This window comes from Chiloscyllium plagiosum, unplaced genomic scaffold (genome assembly GCF_037043375.1).
Source record: "Chiloscyllium plagiosum isolate Xiang-an unplaced genomic scaffold, Cpla_swu_hap1 HiC_scaffold_49, whole genome shotgun sequence".
In the NCBI taxonomy this organism is placed as follows: Eukaryota; Metazoa; Chordata; class Chondrichthyes; order Orectolobiformes; family Hemiscylliidae; genus Chiloscyllium; species Chiloscyllium plagiosum.
The window spans coordinates 12,046,291-12,065,827 of record NW_028270187.1 but is presented as its reverse complement, the minus strand read 5'-3'; the positions used below and the strand labels follow the sequence as shown (position 1 = coordinate 12,065,827).

The following is a 19,537-nucleotide window of genomic DNA, read 5'->3' as shown; positions in this document are numbered from 1 at the left end:
ATGTGATCAACAGCAAATTCCAACTCCTTCACTTATGGAAGTTACTTTGGCAGTTATGTAGTTAACTGATGCATGCTCGGGATCATATTACAGGGCTTCAATAACAGATAATGATAGTGTATTGTGATAGGTTAGCTGAATCACTGGTTCATGAGCTTATGCTGAAGACAATGAGGTTATAATCTGATAGGTTAAGTGTGATGCAGGGAACCAGTGTGGCAGACGGTGATTAGTTTAGAAAGATAAAGCGAGCCAGCATGATTGGCTATGCTAATGTTATCCAATAAGCCCGGGAAGAACAACACCACATAGGACAAACAGGAAGACAGCTAATGATCCGCATCCATGAACACCAACTTGCCACGAAACGACACGACCAGCTATCCTTAGTAGCCACACACGCAGATGACAAGCAACATGAATTCGACTGGGACAACACTACTATTATAGGACAAGCCAAACAGAGAACAGCCAGGGTATTCCAAGAGGCATGGCACTCATCCACAAATTAAATCAATAAGCACATCGACCTGGACCCAATATACCGACCACTGCAGCGGACAGCTGGAACTGACAACCGGAAGCGGCAGATTCAAACCACTACAAATGCAGGAGGAAAGATCACAGAAGCGTTTCACAGGAGGCTCCCAAGCACCGAGGGTGTCACCTAGACAGGGGACGAAACGTCTGCAACACAAATTCCCAGCTCGGCGAACAGAACCACAGCTACGAGCACCCGAGCTACAAATCTTCTCACAGACTTTGAACTGTGTGTTTAACACAAAGTGCATTTATTTCATTGTCATCCGGAATAGTCATCCCTTTAACTGAGCTGGAGTTCATTAACTTCAGTAGAAACCTGCCACAGTGGACATCATTCAGTTATCAATTACAAAAATAATTAAGTTCTTTGACATAGCTCCATATCAGGTGGGACTTGAAACAAAATGTTCTGGCTGAGACTATGAAGCAGGGAGATGTTCACAGTAAAAACCAGGCACTGTCATTTCTCATGAATACGCTGGTGTTTCAGAAGCTTGGATTTCACAATGAATCTCTTCCCACAGTCAGTACAGCCTCTAACTTCAGAGAAATCGCCGGTGTTTTAACAGGTTGGATTTATGAGACAATCCTTTCCTGTTGTGTGAGCAGGTGAATGATCTCTCCCCAGTGTGGATCTGTTGGTGTTTAATGAGGTTGGACGACGGCTTGAAACCACACCCACAGTGAGAGTACATGAAGGGTCTTTCGTCACAGTGAGGATGTTGTTGGGATATCAGTGCCCCAGAGTTTTTAAAGCACCTCCTACATTCTAAGCATTTCAAAGGTCTGTTTTCTTTGTGAACTTGCTGGGGTTTCAGCAAGGTGGATGATCGAGTGAATCCTTTCCCAGACAGGGCAGATGATCTGCTGAAGACTTGTCCATATGTACAACACACATACGGTTTCTCCCCCACTGTGAACGGTGCTTTTTTCCTGCAAAACCCAATGATATTCAGACGACAATAAACTCGGCAGCTTGGTCAGATTGGGAAGTGATGCCTGGTTTTAAGTCTCCTCATTGCAAATCATCCTCTTCCAATACCCTGTGAAATTCATTGAAAACAAAAGGCAAATCAAGTGAGAACCCAGAAAAAGAAGATGTTTAACACCATCAGATGCAACTCAACCCAGCAAGTTTGCTGTCACCATTCAGTGAGATCAGAGCTGATCCAATAATCTTCAGCTCAATTTTCCTGCCTTATGCCCCCACCCTTGAATTCCTTACTAATTGAAAATCTATTTATCTCAGCCTTGGACACACTGAGCAACACAGCCTTTACAGGCCACTGCAGTATTCAGTACCCAAAGAGAAGGAATTCCTCTACATCTGTTTTTAATAGGTGATTCCTTACTCTGAGATTATGTCCTCAAGTCCTCAATTCTCAAATAAGTAGTAACAATCTACCAGAATCTACAATGTCAAGCTCCTCAGAATCTTTCCATAAGGTCTTGTCTCATTCTTCTGAACTTCAATGAGTACAGAAGCAGTCTGCTCAAACTCATCTCCTGAGAAATTCCTCCCATATCCAGGATTAATCTACTGACTGCCTAATCTATGGACTGCCTTTCCCAAAACAAGGGACAATAGCTATTGACAGGATTCCAAATGTGATCTCACTCGTGTCTTGTACAGTTTTAGCAAAACTTCCATTTTTCTACCCATTCCCTTTAAATAAAAGCCAACTTGACTATTTTCCTTCCTGAATACCCACTGAACCTGGATGCTAGTTTTTCATCTTTCAAGCAGAAGGACCCACAGTTCTGTGCTGCAGTTTTCCCCTTGTTAAATAATATTCACCTCTCCTCGTCTTCCTGCCAAAATGCATATATTTTCCCACATTATATGCCACAGCTCTAGAAGGACTAGAATGAGAGGAGTTTTATCAACCATACCTTGAGCACAACTTCCAAAACCAGCCACTTTCACCACCATGAAGGACTGGGGAGCATGTGTATGTGACCAGCACTCCCTTGGAGATCCCTCCAACTCGCACAACGTCCCAACATCCAGTGCTGGATGAATAGAAATTGCCTCCAACTTAATCAAGAACTTGGGAGCAGAGTCTGTTCGAGAGAGATGTGAGGAATGACTTCAATATGAAAAGGGTGGAAAAGGTTGTTAGTTTTCAGTCTGAGACAGATAAACCTTTGTTCAATAAAGGTATTCAGGGATATGGGCCAAAGGCTGAACTCCACGCAGCAGCCATGAGTTCATTCAATAGTGGAACACCTGAAAGACCTACTTCTGATCCTTTGTTCACGAAAAGCTGCTGGCTTCAGTCCCTGTTACAAAACTTCCAAACTCCAACTGTATCGCCCCCTCAGGTGACTATCTGGACCAGGCTCTTCCCAACATTAAGGGAATATTGCACTTGGAGATTAGCTTTGAACCACAGACCCACATCCTCACCGTGACATTCTATTTCCATTTCAGTAACGTGGCCTGACTCCAACACAGTTTCAGCTCCAGGTGCTGAAAATCTCATCCAGTCCTTTGCAACCTCGAGACTGAATGACCCTAACACACTCCTGATCCACCTCCCACTTTCAACCTCCCTGTAATCTTGAGTTCATCCAACACCCCGCTGCCCATGTATTCGCTCACACTGGGTTTTGTTCCCCTCACCCTGAGCTCACTAACCTGAAGAGGTCGCAAGTTGAGGAAAAGCAACATTTTAACAAATTTCTTGTCCTTTTTTTCAAATCCTTCTACGATAGTGATCATTTCCATCTCTAATCTCTGCCAGCCACGCAATCTTTCAAGATATCTGCACTTACTTAATTTTGGCTTCTTGAGCATGGTCAATTAATCTCCCCAACAACAGTGGATGTTCTTTCAGCATGAAATGTTTAAAAATCAAGTTCAGCACCAAGTCATTGAAATGGAGGGGGCCAGACCAGGCGAGGTGTTGTAACAGCATGATGTCAGAGCTGGTGGACCCAATAGTGGTTCATAGCTACTGCAACCATAACAAGTGTTGGTTGAGGGATTCCAGCTCAGATTGTTGAGCTGAAGTCTGAGCTCCGAACACTTCCACACACCAGGGAGGGATCGGAGTTACCTGGATGCTCTGTTTCAGGAGGCATTAGATTAACTACCTCAAATCGATCAGTGGTCAGGGACAGAAGGGTGTGACTATAGTGAGGCAGGCAGAAGGAAGCAGAGGGTAGTGCGAAATGAGCCTCAGCCCATCAGCTTGTCGATCAGGTTTGAGATTCTTGCTCCCTTTGTGGATGAGAGTGGGGTCTGTAGGGAGAATGAGCAAACTGACCACAGCACTGTGGGAGATGGAGCGATTCAAGAGGAAGGAGAAAAGAGAAATGCAAGTGTAATCGGAAACAGTGTAGTCAGGGGAATAGAGACTCTTCACTGTTGCCAGAATCGAGAGTCCCGAAGGCAGATTTGCCTGCCTGGTGCCTGGCTTCACGATAGTCATCTGGACTGCAGAGGAACGATCCAGTTGTCGATATAGACCGAAGGAGGGAAGAAGGTCTGCTGAAGGGATAAATTAAAAAACAGAATAAAAAATCTCTAGATTACTACTCGAGCCACAACATCAGCAAGATTATAACAGTAAGATATGTGGGGCTGAACGACTGGTGTAGGAGAAAGGGGAGGTTTGAATTCACTGGAGATTGGAGACAGTACTGGGGAAGGATGGAACTGTTCCGATGGGACAGGCTACATGTGAATGATGCTGGGATCAGAGTCCTGGAGAATGGCATAACCAGGGCCTACATATTGGACTTTAAACTAAAACATGGTGGTTGTTTTTCAGCTGCGTGGAAAATTGTGGAAAAGTCAAAATGGGGAAGTGCTCAGCACAGGTTAAAGTTTCCACAACAAGAAATAGGACAGAAAGTACGGACAGGATCAGGAATCAGCAGATAAGGGGACACGTATGAGAAGAGGGACAATTAATGCAGGGCTGAGGGACTTGTAACTAAATACACACGGTCCACAGAACAAGGTAAATCAGCTGCTACGCCAGACTGAACTTGGCATTCACAATGTTGTAGGTATCAGAGAAAAGGTTGCAGGGGGTTCAGGACTGGTAACTAATTATCCAAGCTATCGAAAAGGCAATGGGCAGAGTCAGAGGGGTTGCCTTGTTAGCAAGAAATAAAATTAAATTGACAGCAAGAAGCAAAATAGAGTCAGAAGGTGTATAATCCATAGTGTAGAGATCAAGACCCTCAAAGGGAAAAAGACCCCGAAGGAACTTGCGTACAAGCCATTAGCCATTGTCAGGATGTGGGGGAGAAAATACATCAGGAGACTATAAAAACATGTAAGGAACTGTTGCAATAATCATTGGGGACTTCAATATGCAGGTGGACTGGGAAAAACAGGTTGGTAGCGGTTCTCAAGCAAACGTGGAATTATCTGAGAAATGTTTTGTTTGGAGCAGTTTGTGGTAGAGCACACTCAGGAACAGGCGATTCTGGATTTAGTGATGTGTAACGAGGGAGACTTGATTAGGGAGCTCAAAGTGAAGGAACTCCTAGGAGGCAGTGGCCATAACATAATAGAGTTCACCCTGCAGCTTGAGAGGGAGAAGATTGAATCAGAGGTAACAGGATGACAATTGGGTAAAGGTAACTACAAAGACATGTGGGTGGGGCTGGACAGAGTTGATTGGAAGGGAGAGCCAACCAGTGAAGACAGTGGATCAACGATGGCAGGAGTTTCTGGGTTAATTCAGGAGACATTGCAGAAATTCATCCCATGGAAGAAGAAAAACACTAAGGGGAGGATGAGACAACCCTGGTTGACAGGGGAAGTCAGGGAGAGCATAAAGGCAACACAAGCAGCATATAGTGTGGTAAAGATTAGTGGAAGCCAGAAGATTGGGAAGTCTTTGAAAAACATAAATAACTTTAAGAAAAGGTGGGGACGGGGAAAGAGGTGAAATATGAGAGTAAGCGCGCTACAAATACAGAAGAGGGCTGCAGGCAATTTTCTTGGATATCTAAGCGGTTACGAAGAGACAAGAGTGGACATTGGACAGCTTGAAAACAATGCTGGAAAAGTAGTAATGGGGAACCACGGCATGGCAGAGGATCTGAAGAGGTACTTTCCATCAGTTTTTAACAGTGGAAGACACCAGCAACCGACCAGAACTTCAAGAGGATCTTGGGGACAGAAGTGAGTGCATTGGCCATTGGTAAGGGGAAGACGCAAAGCCGAAGGCGGATAAATCACCAAGACTGGATGGACTACACTCCAGATAACTGAAGGAGACAGCTGAGTAGATTGGAGAGGCATTGGTGATGATCTTTCAGAAAGCACTGGAGTCAGGCAGGGTCCCAGATGACTGGAAAATGGCTAATGCAACACGTGTTTAAGAAAGGGAGGCAGAGGCAGGAAACTATAGGCTACGTAGCTAGAATGTAGTCATTCCTAAGGTTTGAGAATCCCTTGTTTAGAATGAGGCTGCAGAGTACTTGAAAGTGCATGGTAAAATAGGGCAGAGTCAGCACGGCTTTGTTAAGGAGAGATCTTCCCTGATAAATCTGTTCAAATTCTTTGAGGAAGTAACAAGCAAGTTAGACAACACAGAGCCAGTGGGTGTAATCGATTTGCATTTCCAGAAGGCCTTTGATAAGGTACCACACAGCAGGCTGCTAAACAAGGTAAAGGCAGAGAATTGGCTGCTTGGCAGAAGGCAGAGAGTCAGGATAAAAGGGTCTTTTACAGAATGGCAGCCGGTGACTCATGGACTTCCACAGGGGTCAGTGTTGGGACCACAACTACTCATGTTATGCCTTAATGATCTGGACGAAGGAACTGAGGATATTCTTACACGTTTTCACATGGGATAGATGTCGGTGGAGAGGCAGGTAGTGCTGAGGAGGTGCGGAGGGTGTAGAAGGATTTGGAGAGGCTGCAAGAGTGGACAAAGAAGTGACAGATGAAATACAATGTGGGAAATTGTGAGGTTATGCACTCTGGTAGAAGGAATAAAGATGTTGATAACATTCTGAACAGGGAAAGGCTTCAGAAATCTCAAAAGGAAGGGACCTTGGGAGTCCTAGTTCAGGAATTCTCTTAAGGTAAACTGGCAGGTTCAGAAGGCAGTTTGGAAGGCAAATGCCATTTTAACATTTATTTCAAGGAGGTTACAATACAAGAGCAGAGATGTACTGCTGAGGCTCTATCAGCTCTGGTCAGACTGCATTTGGAATATTGTGAGCAGCTTTGGGCCCGTTATCTCGGGAAGGGTGTACTTGTGTTGGAGGGAGCCCAGCATATATTTACAAGAAAGACCTCAGGATGATGGACTTGTCTGAAAAACAGCAATTGAGGATAACTCTGGGTCTCTATTCAATAGATTATAGAAGTACGAGGGGGATATAGGAAGGATAGAAAGGCAGTTAAAAGAGAAGGTGGAGTGGTGTTTTTGATTAAGGAAAACATTGCTGCTCTAACTAGAGAAAATATTTCTGAGAAAGACCATCCAGTGAAAATATCTGGGTTAAAATAAGAAGGGGATAATCACCATGATGGGACTGTACTATAGGCCCAACAGTCAGAAGGAAACTGAGGAACAAATATACAGATTTCAGATATATGTAAGAATATAAAGGCTGTAATAGTCGGTTTTTACAAACATTGTCTGGAAGTACCATTCTGTTAAAGTCTTGGATGGGGAAGAGACTTTTAAAATTCGAAGAAAATTTCTTAATCAACATGTAAATGTTCTGAGAGAAGGAGCTTCATGTTCCAGGATACAAATGCTACAGGAAGCTTAGAAAGTGGGGGCGAGAGAGGAGGGGAGTGGTAGTTTTGATAAGGGAGAGCATTACTACTGTACTTAGGGACGATATTCCTGGGAATATATCCAGGAAGTTATTTGGATGGTACTGAGAAATAAGAAAGGGATGGTCATCTTATTGGGATTGCATTATAGTCTCTCTGATAGTCATCAAGAAATTCAGAAACAAATTTGTAAGTAGATTTCAGTTCTCTGTAAGAATAATACGGTGTACCAAGGTTAGATTTCATGGAATACAGGGAAAGTATTTCATGGAATACATGGGATGCAGAACTTGCTCGATGGTAGAAGATGGGGGTGGTGGTGGAGGAGAGCTGCTTTTCAGACTGGAGGGCTGTGACCAGTGGTGTGCCACCAGTATCAGTGTTGGATCCACTACTTTTCATCATTTATGTGAAGGATTTGGATTTGAACATAGCAGGTATAGTTAATAAGTTTGCAGATGACACCAAAATTGGACAGCAAAGAAGGTTCCTTCAAAGTACAACAAGGTCTTGATCAGATGGGCCAATGAGCTGAGGAGTGGGAGATGGAGTTTTATTCAAATAAATCTGGGGTGCTATATTTTGGAAAGGCAAATCAGGGCAGGACTTGTACACTTAATGGTAAGATCGTGGGGAGTGTTGCTGAACAAAGAGACCTTGGAATGCAGGTTCATAGCTCTTTGAAAGTGGAGTCACAAGTAGATAGGACAGTGAAGAAGGCATTTTGTACGTTTTCTTCATTGGTAAGTGCATCGAGTATAGGAGTTGGGAGGTCATGTTGTGGCTGTGCAGGTCTTGCTGAGGCTAGTTTTGGAATAGTGCATGCAATACTGGTCTCCTTCGTATTGGAAGGATATTGTGAAATGTTGAAGGGTTCAGAAAAGATTTACAAGGAATTTGTCAGGGTTGGACGATTTGAGCTTTAGAGTGAGGCTGAACACATAGAGGTTTATAAAATCATGAGGGACAATGTCTCTTCCCTGAGTTGGGGGAGTACAAAACTAGAGGTATAGGTTTAAGGTAAATGGGGAAAAATTTTAAATGGATCTAAGCGGCAACTTTTTCACGCATAAGATGGTATGAGTAAGGAATGAGCTGCCAGAGGAAGTGGAGGAAGCTGGTACAATTACAACATTTAAAAGGCATCTGGATGGGTCCATGAATAGGAAGGTTCAAAGGGATATGGGTCAAGTGCTGGCAAATGGGACTAGATTAGTTTCTGACATCTGGTTGGCATGGATGAGTAGGACCAAAGAGTCTGCTTCAGTGCTGTACGTCTCGATGACTCAATGGCTGTGAATGATAACATTTCTTGGAAATCAGGTGATGTGAATTGAGAATGGAGAGGGATAAAAAAAGTTATAATTACTTGGTGGTATTTGACTATTCTTGTGAAAACTTTTCTCTAGAAATTGAGTTCCATGTGTATCTAATTCAACTGCTCTGTGACTGTGGAAAGTATGTTTTTCAGTCTGACAGCGATAACATACCTGCTGTTTGTTAGAAGGAACTGATCACACTTGGCTTCGTACCGAGGGGATGTTACATTGTCTTGCTCCTTCATGTAATTGTCTGGAAGAAGAGAGAAGAGACATCCTCTGTAAGTCAACATTAAGTGAGTTTGACAGTATCAAACCTTTCAATGTAATATTCATTTTATAATCATGAGGCTGTGTTTCTTTCAAGTCAGCATTTCAAAAAGAACTACAGGTCTGACATGAGTTGCTCTTTGTCTGGTGATTGTAACAAAAGAAATCTATACCAATTCACTGAGAACCAGCTACTAACCAATATCTCTACAGCTCCACAATGGGGCTACCCAATACAAGTTTGTATAGGGACTTGAGAGTTTCCTTATCAATCCATACCTGTCAGTTCCTGCGAGGTGAACGTGGGAGTACGGCTGTCAACCTATACCTGTCAGTATAGGCCGTGCAAATGTGAGAGTTAATATAGTTATCAATCTCTCCCTGTCACTCTCTGCAATGTCCAAAATGTATTTTACGAGAGAGTGACAGGGACAGATTGATAACTACATTCATACATTCACATAGTATAAACTGACAGGTATAGATTGATAACTGAACTCATATCCACATAGTAGAAACTGGCAGAGACTGATTGATAATACATTTTAAATAAATAGGATCAGTCCCTATGTGCTTCACTGATGGGGATGTGCGAGTTTACTTATCAATATACCTGTCAGTTTCTGTCGTTGTGAATGTGTGAATTTACTTAACAATCTTTCCCTAACAGTTTCTGCTGTGTATCTGACAGTGTAGTTATCAACCTGAACCTGTCAGTTTCAGCTTTGAGAATGGGTGTGTCATTCTCAGTATCTCCCTGCCAGTTTCTGCTGTATGAATATCAAATACAGTTATCAATTTGTACCTGTCAATATCTTCTGTGTGAATGGAGATATTGATCTCCACCTGTCAGTTTCAGCTATAATCAATTTCTCAGTGCAATTATCAAACAGTACCTGTCAGGTTTTGCTATTTGACACCAGAGTGTCATTGTCAATCTGTTTTTACTACATCAGTTTGAGAGAGTCAATACCAATCTGTCCCTGTCAATATGTGACTAGTACAGTTATCATTCTCTCCCTGTCAATTTCTTCTTTGTCAAAGTGAGAGTGTAATTATCAATCTGTACCTTTCAGACTCTGCTGTGTGAATACATAAATATAGTTATCAATCTATAGCTGTCAGTTTCTGCTCGGTGAATATGTCTGTGTAATTGTCAATTCCTGCCATTTTATGCTATGTGTATGTGTGAGCTGAGCTTTCATCTGTCACTATCAATTTCTGCTTTGTGAAGAAGAGAGTTTAGTTATCAATCCTTCCTGTCAGATGCTGTAATGTCAGGGTTTGAATGTTTATTCATCTTTTCCTGTCAGGTTGTGTGACTGTAGCTATCAACCTGTACCTCTCAGATTCTGTGACATGTGAGCGTAGTTATCCACTTGATTTGATCTGATTTATTATTGTCACATGTACAGAGATACAATGAAAAGTATTGTTTTGAGTGCCTTACAGGCAGATTATATCATACAAAGTGCATTAGAGCAATAGAACAGAATCTGGACACAGTGTTAATGGTACAGAGAGAGAGAATAACATTAAAATTTGAGAGGTCCATTCAAAAGTCTAATAACAGCACAGAATCAATTCTTGAAACTGTTGGACGGTATATTCAAACTTCGGTATTTTCTACCTGACAGATCAGGGTGGAGGAGCACAGAACCGGGGTCAGATGGGTCTTTGATTATGTTGGTTGCTTTTCCAACACAGGAGGAAGTATAAATGGAGCCTTTGAATGGAAGGCTGCTTTCAGTGATGGATTGGGCTTTGTTCACAACTGACTGTAATTGCTTGTGCTCTTGGGCAGAACAGTGGCCATACCACACTGTGACACATCCAGATAGGTGGTGCATCGATAAAAATTTGCAGAGTCTTTATAGACACAGTGAATTTCCTTAGCCTCCTGAGGATATCTTCTTGGTGAATATGTTTGGGTAATTGTCAATCTGAGCCTGCCAGTTTCTGCTATGTGAATAGGAGAAGTTAGTTTTTAACAGTCCCTGTCAGGTTTTGCTTTGTGAAAGTTTAGTTAAGTTTAATTAAGAATCCTTCCCAATCAGGGTCCGAATTGTAAATGTGAGTGTATTTATCAATATTTGCCTGACAAATTTTATTTTGTGAACATGTGAATGTGGTTATCAATTTTCCCTGGTAGTTTCTGCTCTGTGAATATGAAAACGTAGTTATTAATCTCTAAATGAAAACCAAAAGAACTGCAGATGCTGGAAATCAGAAACAAAATCAACTTGCTGGAAAAGCTCAGCAGGTCTGACAGAGTCTGTGGACAGAAATCAAAGTTAAAATTTCCAGTCCAGTAACCCTTCCTGAGAACTGATGGTAGCCAGGAAATGATTAGTTTTTCTGCCGAAGGTAGGGTATGTAGAAGGGTCAGGAGTAACTGGTAGATGGATATAGAATCCAAAGATCATGGTCAGACAAGGAAGGTGACTCACTATTAACAGGGACTGTTAGTGACTGTTGGTGTATAATAGCAGACCTTGTGATAACAAGGCCGGTGTGAGAGGTTCTGGGTAATGACATGAGAAAGCTCTCGCCCTAAAGTTGTAGAAGTCAGTATTGGGTCCAGAAGGCTGTTGTGTTCCCAACCAGAAAATGAGGTACTATTCTTCCAGCTTGCACTGAGCTTTAGCTGGAGCTCTGCAGCAAGCCCGAGGCAGAGATGTTCATCAGGGGATTGGTGGTGTGTTGAAGTGGCAGGCAAGTGGAAGCTCAGGGTCTTGTTTTCTGGACAGAATGTAGGTGTTTGGCAAAGTGGACACCCAATCTACACTCAGTTTCCCGAGGATAGAGAAGACCATGTAGCAGCTAGGAAAATGCACACACTCGGTTCTGAGGAAGGGTCACTAGACCTCAAATGTAACTCTGATTTCTTCTGTTATCAATCTCTACCTGTCAGTTTCTCCCGTGAATATGAGAAAGTCATTATCAAACCGTACATGTCAATTTAAGTAATTTGAAAGTGTTATCAATCTGTTCCAATAAGTTTCTGCTTTGTGAATGAGAATATCTTCCTCTGAAATGTCCTGCCACGTGCATTTGAGTGTGATTGACCAATCTGTCCCTGTTATATTCTGCTCTGTGTAACTCAGGATGTAGGTGTGAATCTGTATTTGTCAACGTATAGTTTATACATGTGCAAATGCATTTATCAGATTGTACCTGCCAGTGTTTTTGAAGTGTGTGTGGTGGTTTGGGGGTGTGTGTTTAAGTATCATGCTCTCCCGTTCAGTTTCTGCAGAGTGAATGTGTGTGAGGAGCCATCAATCTCCGCCTGTCAATTTTTGTTGTTCAAAGTTGGGGGAGAATATTTGTAGCTCGGGTGCTCGTTGCTGTGGTTCTGATCGCCGAGCTGGGAATTTGTGTTGCAGACGTTTCGTCCCCGGTCTAGGTGACATCCTCAGTGCTTGGGAGCCTCCTGTGAAGTGCTTCTGTGATGTTTCCTCCGGCATTTATAGTGATTTGTACCTGCCGCTTCCGGTTGTCAGTTCCAGCTTTCCGCTGCAGTGGCCGGTATATTGGGTGCAGCGGACAGCTGGAACTGACAACCGGAAGCGGCAGGTACAAATCACTATAAATGCCGGAGGAAACATCATAGAAGCGCTTCACAGGAGGCCCCCAAGCAGTAAGGATGTCACCTAGACATGGGATGAAACGTCTGCAACACAAATTCCCAGCTCGGCGAACAGAACCACAACAGTTTTTGTTGTGTCCACATGAGAATTCACGAATTGAGCTAACCTTGTCAGTTTGTGCTGTGTGACCGAACATCAAGTGCTCAATCAGTACCAGTCACTTTCAACTCTCATGTATCAAAAGTTGCTTAATTCACTGACAGCCAATAATATTCTATGAGTCCAGTGATGACAAGGAATCTATTCTTGTTTACCATCTGGTTCACTAATGTCCTTTAAGAAAAGGAGCTGCCATCCTTACTTGGTCTGGCCTACATGTGTCTCCAGACCCACAGCAATGTGGCTGACACATAACTATCCCCTGGGAGTTAGGGATGGGCAATAAATGCTGGCTTCGCCAGTGATTCTCTCATCCCGTGAATGAAATTAGGAAAAATAATTCTCTGTGACGGTGATTGATTCTGTGATAGATTTTAGGGTGTTGTGATTGGGACTTAAACTCTTCTGCATTATGTCATTTATGGTAGAGTCACAGAATTGATCCAGCCATTCGGCCAATGTGTGTCCAGACTGGGACATTCTGTTCTTCACCCGTTCTCCATACCAGTTTCCATTAACTGTTGGGATTCTGAACTTTATCCACTCATTGACAGTATCTCTATCTAAATGCTAATTTGAGATTATTTCTGCACTTACCTGTCTTTGATAACTATAGTGCCAGTTTTGTTCTGTGGGCAATAGCATCAGGTAGAGTATGTGGATCTCATTTTCTTTCCATGTTCAGTTGTGTTTTTTTGGTCTGAGTTTAGGATAAACTTGATCAATATTCACTAACCTATTGTGTTGCCGGATTAATGTTATCTTTGCCATGAATCTGAATTTTATTGCATTCAGACTTTTAAAAAATATTTTATGTATGCAGTAATCTTTATCAGTTGCGGCTGGACACTAAGATATAACATCTGATGCTAACTGAAGCGATTAATGATTTGGTGAATCAATTTATAACTGTCCATATTTGGAAATATCTGGGCATAAATTTCATTTTTTTTCCCCTTTCAGCATTAACTGGCTGTGTGTGAGTGAGTTTTCTGTTGTGCTGCCAATCTGTATCACTTGAAAGGAGTGGCACTAGTCTATATCATACTGACACTTTTTTTATGTTGCCTTGTGTTTCCCGTTCTGCATGTCATGATCTGATACACCTTATGAGGTGGGTTTAATGCCTTATAAATCAGTGTTTCATATATTAAAAAAGCATGGAAATGCTTTTGCATTACTCAGGCCCTCAACCAGAATGTGAGAGTGTGGAGAAAATGTGTGTTCATCAGCACCAGGCTCAGTGTGAGAATGAGATTCATTCACTCTCTGATACTAGATATCAATGTGCTCCTTATTCTTGGTTATTGTGTTTCACTGTGCTAGTGTCATCCAAATTGAAACATGTCACTTTTAGTAACTGCTACTGTACTTCAGGTGTTCAAACTTCTGCTACTTGACATGAATGAGGTACTATCCATTGCCACTGGAGTCAGCTCCTGTCAGCGAAAGTGGATGTGTTTGTATATCTGTTAATCTCTGGCACTGCACATGTAGTTCAATAATGTCCACAGCCAGTGTTCTTTAGCTTTAGTGCCTGTAGGATCCATGGACAAATGTACATGCAACACATTGCAGCAGAAAAGCATCTGTGCTCAGAGGTTTATTTGGAATTTACACTGTTTAGTTGTTGTGCCTTTCACATAGGACTTCTATTTATCAAAAGATTAATTTTGTCCGTCTCAGTTACTGATAATGCCAAAGTTTCCTTCTATATCTTCAGAAATCCTTGCTGTAACAATGTAACAGAATGATTTGTTTGTTCACCTTTAAAATTGCCTTCATTACATGTGGAGTTAATACAGTTCCTAATGTATATTTCATAAGAAGATACAATCTATCCCTCTTCTGATGTTGCAAATGATAATTGACTAAGTATCGTGGCATTTATTGGAACTGAGCTGTTGTACATTGAGTATAGGGCGAAATCAAAAAAAAAATATATTGCATCATTTGTGTTTGACTCTTGGATTGAATGTGTACCTCTGGAAATTGAGCTCAATGTGTATCTGACTCAATCCACTCGGACTGTGGAAAGGATGTTCTCCAATCTGACAACAGTAACATACCTGCTGGTTGGTAGAAGCAGATGGTCACACTTGGCTTTGCACTGAGGGAATATTACATTGTCTTGGTCCATCAATCATTTACCTGGAGGAAGACAAGAGGGATATTTTCTGTAAATCACCATCAGCTAAATAGAAAGACATCAACTGATCAATGAAATATTCAGGTCAGGTCATGATCGTGATAATTCTTTGTTTTTAAACAGGGCAAGGTGAACAGAGCAAGGACTGGTTACACTCTAGCTCTGAGCCCCTTCCAGTCTTTTTTTTCTGTTTGCGAAATTCTAAAAAAATTTACTAAGGTACAAAAACTAACCAACATCTGCAAGTTCAATATTCAGCTCCCAATACATTAACTGTTGAAGGAAGAACAGGCTCTCACATTTAGATATACTGTCCTTTAATGACATACTATTCAATGTCTTTTCGCAACAAACAGCATGAAATAGATGCTAAACAATTAATTCCCATCAGAGTTTAGGGGATTGTAAACCACAAGAATGTCCCACAGCAGCTTCTTCCCGCTCTGCCTCTCTTAGCAGGCCCACACACAGCCCGAGAAAGGCCTCTCTCTTCCCCCCAGCCCGCTCACTCCAAGTTCCGGGACCAGTTCCTGCTACGCTCGGCCTCTTTCCTGAAGAAGGGCTAATGTCGATTCTCCTGTTCCCTAGATGCTGCCTGACCTGCTGCGCTTTTCCAGCAACACATTTCCATCATTAAAATAATACATAAAGGCGGCGTTCGTTATTAATGCGTTCACGCCGAAGAACGTTCATGAAATCCTCACAGGGCTGAATGAGAGTGTTGGTTCTCTCCGAAGACAATCTCGAATGCTTCAAATAGGTTCGAGACTCATTACCCGAAAGAAAAATTGCAAATTAATGACTAAATACGAATGCATTGTTTTGCGTAAAGCTCCCTTCTCTGATCTACATTTCGGCAGGATTTTCAAATTTGAAAGAAAACGGTTGATGATTTGGCGCCATGTTTTCCCGCCAGCTTCCTCAGCAATGATCATACCAGCTGTAACTGGTGGGAACACCAAGGGAGACAGTGAGGACAAAGGGGATGTAATCCGGAATTAATACTGCACTACTATATGAAAATTACATAACATTCACAGCAGCGCCTATTCTAGTCACTGCTGCTTGTGCGAACTGTCTTCAACCAACTCCCATGGAATGTATTACTGACGTCACGCCCCCCCACTTTAATATTATTCAAAGCCATTTTCCAACGTCTGCGATCGCTTCCCGCTCTCTCTGGATGGTTTAGTGGCTCTGAAAAGAGCCGTTGTGTTTTTCTCTCGCTCGGGGTGAATGTGTAGGGCCGGCTATGCTCCGTTTAGGCGCGCTCCCCGCGGATCCGGCGGGCCAACTGGATGTCTTTGGGCATGATGGTGACCCGCTTGGCGTGGATGGCACACAGGTTGGTGTCCTCAAACAGTCCCACCAGGTAAGCCTCGCTGGCCTCCTGCAGGGCCATCACCGCCGAGCTCTGGAAGCGCAGGTCGGTCTTGAAGTCCTGAGCGATCTCTCGCACCAGGCGCTGGAAGGGCAGTTTGCGGATCAGCAGCTCGGTGGATTTCTGGTAGCGGCGGATCTCCCGCAGAGCCACCGTGCCGGGCCTGTAGCGATGAGGCTTCTTCACTCCGCCCGTGGCCGGAGCGCTCTTGCGGGCCGCTTTGGTCGCCAGCTGCTTGCGGGGAGCTTTCCCTCCGGTGGATTTGCGCGCTGTCTGCTTGGTCCGAGCCATTCTCCTCAACTCACAGTTACACACAGACACAGGCTGCTGCTGTCAATGCTGAGGCAGCTGCGGTGCTCCCTGTTTAAGGGAACGGCGAGCCCGCCCTCGAGCTGGGATTGGATACAGCCCTGTCCCTCAGCCCACAGAGAAACAGCTCCGGATGGAAATGAACAGGCAGTAAAAGAATTGTTGGAGTCTGATAGGTTCACTGGAAACGACAGTTGGTCAGTTTCCAAATGCCCGCTGAATTCACCCTCACAAACCTTGAGATTAAAGTAACCATTAAAACGCAAAAACGCCATCCGTCCGCAACTAAGATAAAATTTACTATTTTATAGCAACTCCTTAAAACCTCGTTAGCAGTCAGCTTGGACAGGAGGCGTGATCATTGCCTGATCTGTCCGTAACAGGCAGGAGGAAAAGGCGGGGTTTAAAACAGCCAGACAAACTGAACAACCGAACGTTTACCCGCCGTGAATGAATCGAAATAACCCCAATTTAAACATCTTAAAAGCTAATGCAGTATACACCGATAAAAGGACAGAATCTCACTTTATGATTAGATTACCCACAGCGTGGAGACAGGCCCTTCGGCCCAATAAGTCCACATAGACCCATTCCCCTACATTTACCCCTGACTAATCCACCTAACACTACAGGCAATTTAGCACAGCCAATTCACTTGACCTGCACATCTTTGGACTGTGGGAGGAAACCGGAGCACCCAGAGGAAACCCACGCAGGTACCGGGAGAATGTGCAAACTCCACACAGACGTCCGTGGCGCTGTGAGGCAGCAGTGCTCACCTCTGAGCCACCGTGCTACCCCTGGGATTTTTTTTTGTTACCCCCAGATTGTAATTAGCCCGAAGACAATGTGGAATTGCTACCTGAACTGTCTGTAACAGGCAGATGGAAGGAACACGCAATGAAAACATCCGCAGGGTCTCAGAATCAAAACTGAACAAAGTAACATTCCTGAACGGGTCAATGAAATAAAGATAGTACAATGTCACATTCGTGACGCGAAGTGAAACAACCAGATGGAGATCAATAAACCCTCCCTATATGATACCTTCCCCATTCACAGGTCTCAGCTCTCGTAAACCATGGCATGTGTGTGTATTTGAGTTATTCAGATCAAATAATATCTAAGGTAGGTCTGCGCTCGGCGCCGGGACACGGAACACTTGATCCGGGCTCAGCTCTTTCCTGAGAGGTGTGGGTGGCTCTGATAAGAGCCTTTGGGTTCAGACGGTTACATATTACACTGACGGGTTCATTTTTTTGCTGCTGTCTTGGTCACTTTTGCTTTGGGCTTGGCCTTGCTTTTAGCCGGTTTGCTGAGGGGTTTGGGGGCTTTAGGGCCCTTGGCCTTTTTCACCTTCTTCACGGGAGTCCGTTTCTTTGTCGCTGCTTTGCTCACCGCTTTCTTTGGCGGTGCCGTCTTCTTGCCGCTCGCTTTCTTGGCTGGGGACTTCTTGGTTGTCGCTCTCTTGGCTGGGGATTTCTTGGCTGTCGCCTTCTTGGTCTGGGATTTCTTTGCTGTCGCCTTCTTGGACGGTGATTTCTTCACGGCCGGTTTCTTGGCGGCTGACGTTCCCGCCTTCTTTCCCGCTTTTGCCTTGACTGGATTCTTAGGGAGTTTGAAGGAGCCGGAGACGCCCTGGCCCTTGACCAGAACAAGGGAGCCGTTCGCCAGGCACCTCCTGATACTCATCTTGATCTGTGCGTTTCGCTTTCCCACATCGATCCCGCTTCTCTCCAGCGCCTTCTTTATAGCGGACAGAGACGCCCCTCTGCGATCCTTGATATCCCCGACACCCTTCAGAATCAGCTCTCCCAACCCGGGACCGGGTGTTTTCTTCCTGGGAGCCGCCGCCTTCTTCTTGGGAGCCTTGGCTTTGGTGGGAGCGGCGGCTAGAGGAGCCGTTTCGGCGGCTGCACTGTCGGTCATGTTGAGAACTCTGCGCTGAATCTTTCTCTGGGACAGTTTGAACTCGGTCAGCAATGAAGCTACTGGGGGCGGCACTGAGCAATTTCAAGGCAGCGAGCGGACGGCGCAGGGACAACCTGCCGTCAGCTCCCTGCTCCTGCTGCCTCTCTGTGTTTCTCTAACGGCCTAAACTCTCCGATTCCTCTGAAATTCCGCATTTTCAGAGAGCCAGGCTCGATCGCTCCTGACCCTGACACGGTAAAGTTTGCGACTGAAAAGTTTTCACTCGAATAGAGGGCTCCGCTGTCGAGTTAAACTCATTTTGCTGCCGCACAGATCGAGCTTTTTGAGCTGAGCGCTGACATTGTCGGTACTTTTAGACTAAAATCTTGAAATCAACAAATACATTGTCTTAAATTCTACCTTTGGGGTCTATTGGGGGAGCCGGGGAATAAGTTGAATTGAAAATGTTTTTGATTTTCACAAGAGAGACCCAGAAATATCATAATATTCGCGGACACACAAACACAGTTACGTTCGACTTACCGTCCGCCCTTTTCCGACAGCCTCTCTGACACAGTATTCACATTCACACAGTCACACGCCAGAAATATCACCAAATGTAAGTGTGGAAGGATAGAATGTCTCCTCCTTTCAGCCTTTGCTGCGGTGTCCAGGGAGTTAGTTGTAGTTTTTCTCCTCAGTAGCTGTTACACTCTCATCAGCTCTATTGTTTACATCCTCAAAGATGGCCAGTCAGTTTGCCAAGCTTAGAAGACAGAACAGTGTGCACTGGAACAGGCCCTTCATGTTCATGCTGATTCTAGCAGATCCTGAATACTGTTTTGTCAAATGCTTCGCAATTGAAGCTTTCATTTTGATATTTTTTCCCTGAGGCTGACTGGCCTATAGTTCATAATTTTATATTTACCACCCTTTTCGATTGGATTGCTTACACGAGCTAGCCCCCAATCTGTGTAAATTATTGCAGAGCTTGTAGAATCTTGGAACATGACCATCCCTGCATCCAGTATTACTCAGCCCATTACATCTGGGACGTAGATGATCAAGGCCCAGTGTTTCCCAACCTTCAATCCTATCCACTGTCCCAACTCATTTCCCAAATAATACTGATTTGGTTCAGTT

At 43.8% G+C, this 19,537-nt stretch overlaps 1 protein-coding gene across 7 annotated transcripts; it reads right to left on the bottom strand.

The window, feature by feature from the left end:
* Positions 1 to 770: 770 nt before the first annotated feature.
* LOC148135586 (histone H1-like) lies at positions 771 to 18,472 on the bottom strand. Of its 7 annotated transcripts, none has more exons than XR_015754981.1 (4): positions 17,840 to 18,472; positions 14,714 to 14,795; positions 8,797 to 8,878; positions 771 to 4,039 (listed from the first exon to the last, which is right to left on the bottom strand). XR_015754981.1 is itself a non-coding variant. In XM_087984490.1 (1 exon), the coding sequence occupies exon 1, from the start codon at positions 18,410 to 18,412 to the stop codon at positions 17,735 to 17,737; it is 678 nt and encodes a 225-aa protein (XP_087840616.1). In that variant the 5' UTR covers positions 18,413 to 18,472; the 3' UTR covers positions 17,710 to 17,734. The 7 variants fall into 7 exon arrangements, 1 of the variants encoding a protein (XP_087840616.1); XR_015754982.1 differs by having other exon boundaries at positions 771 to 4,036; XR_015754983.1 differs by having other exon boundaries at positions 17,882 to 18,449.
* Positions 18,473 to 19,537: the final 1,065 nt, after the last annotated feature.

Excerpts from the sequence above, each read along its gene's own strand:
- LOC148135586 (XM_087984490.1), bottom strand. The coding sequence starts at position 18,412 with ATGACCGACAGTGCAGCCGCCGAAACGGCTCCTCTAGCCGCCGCTCCC.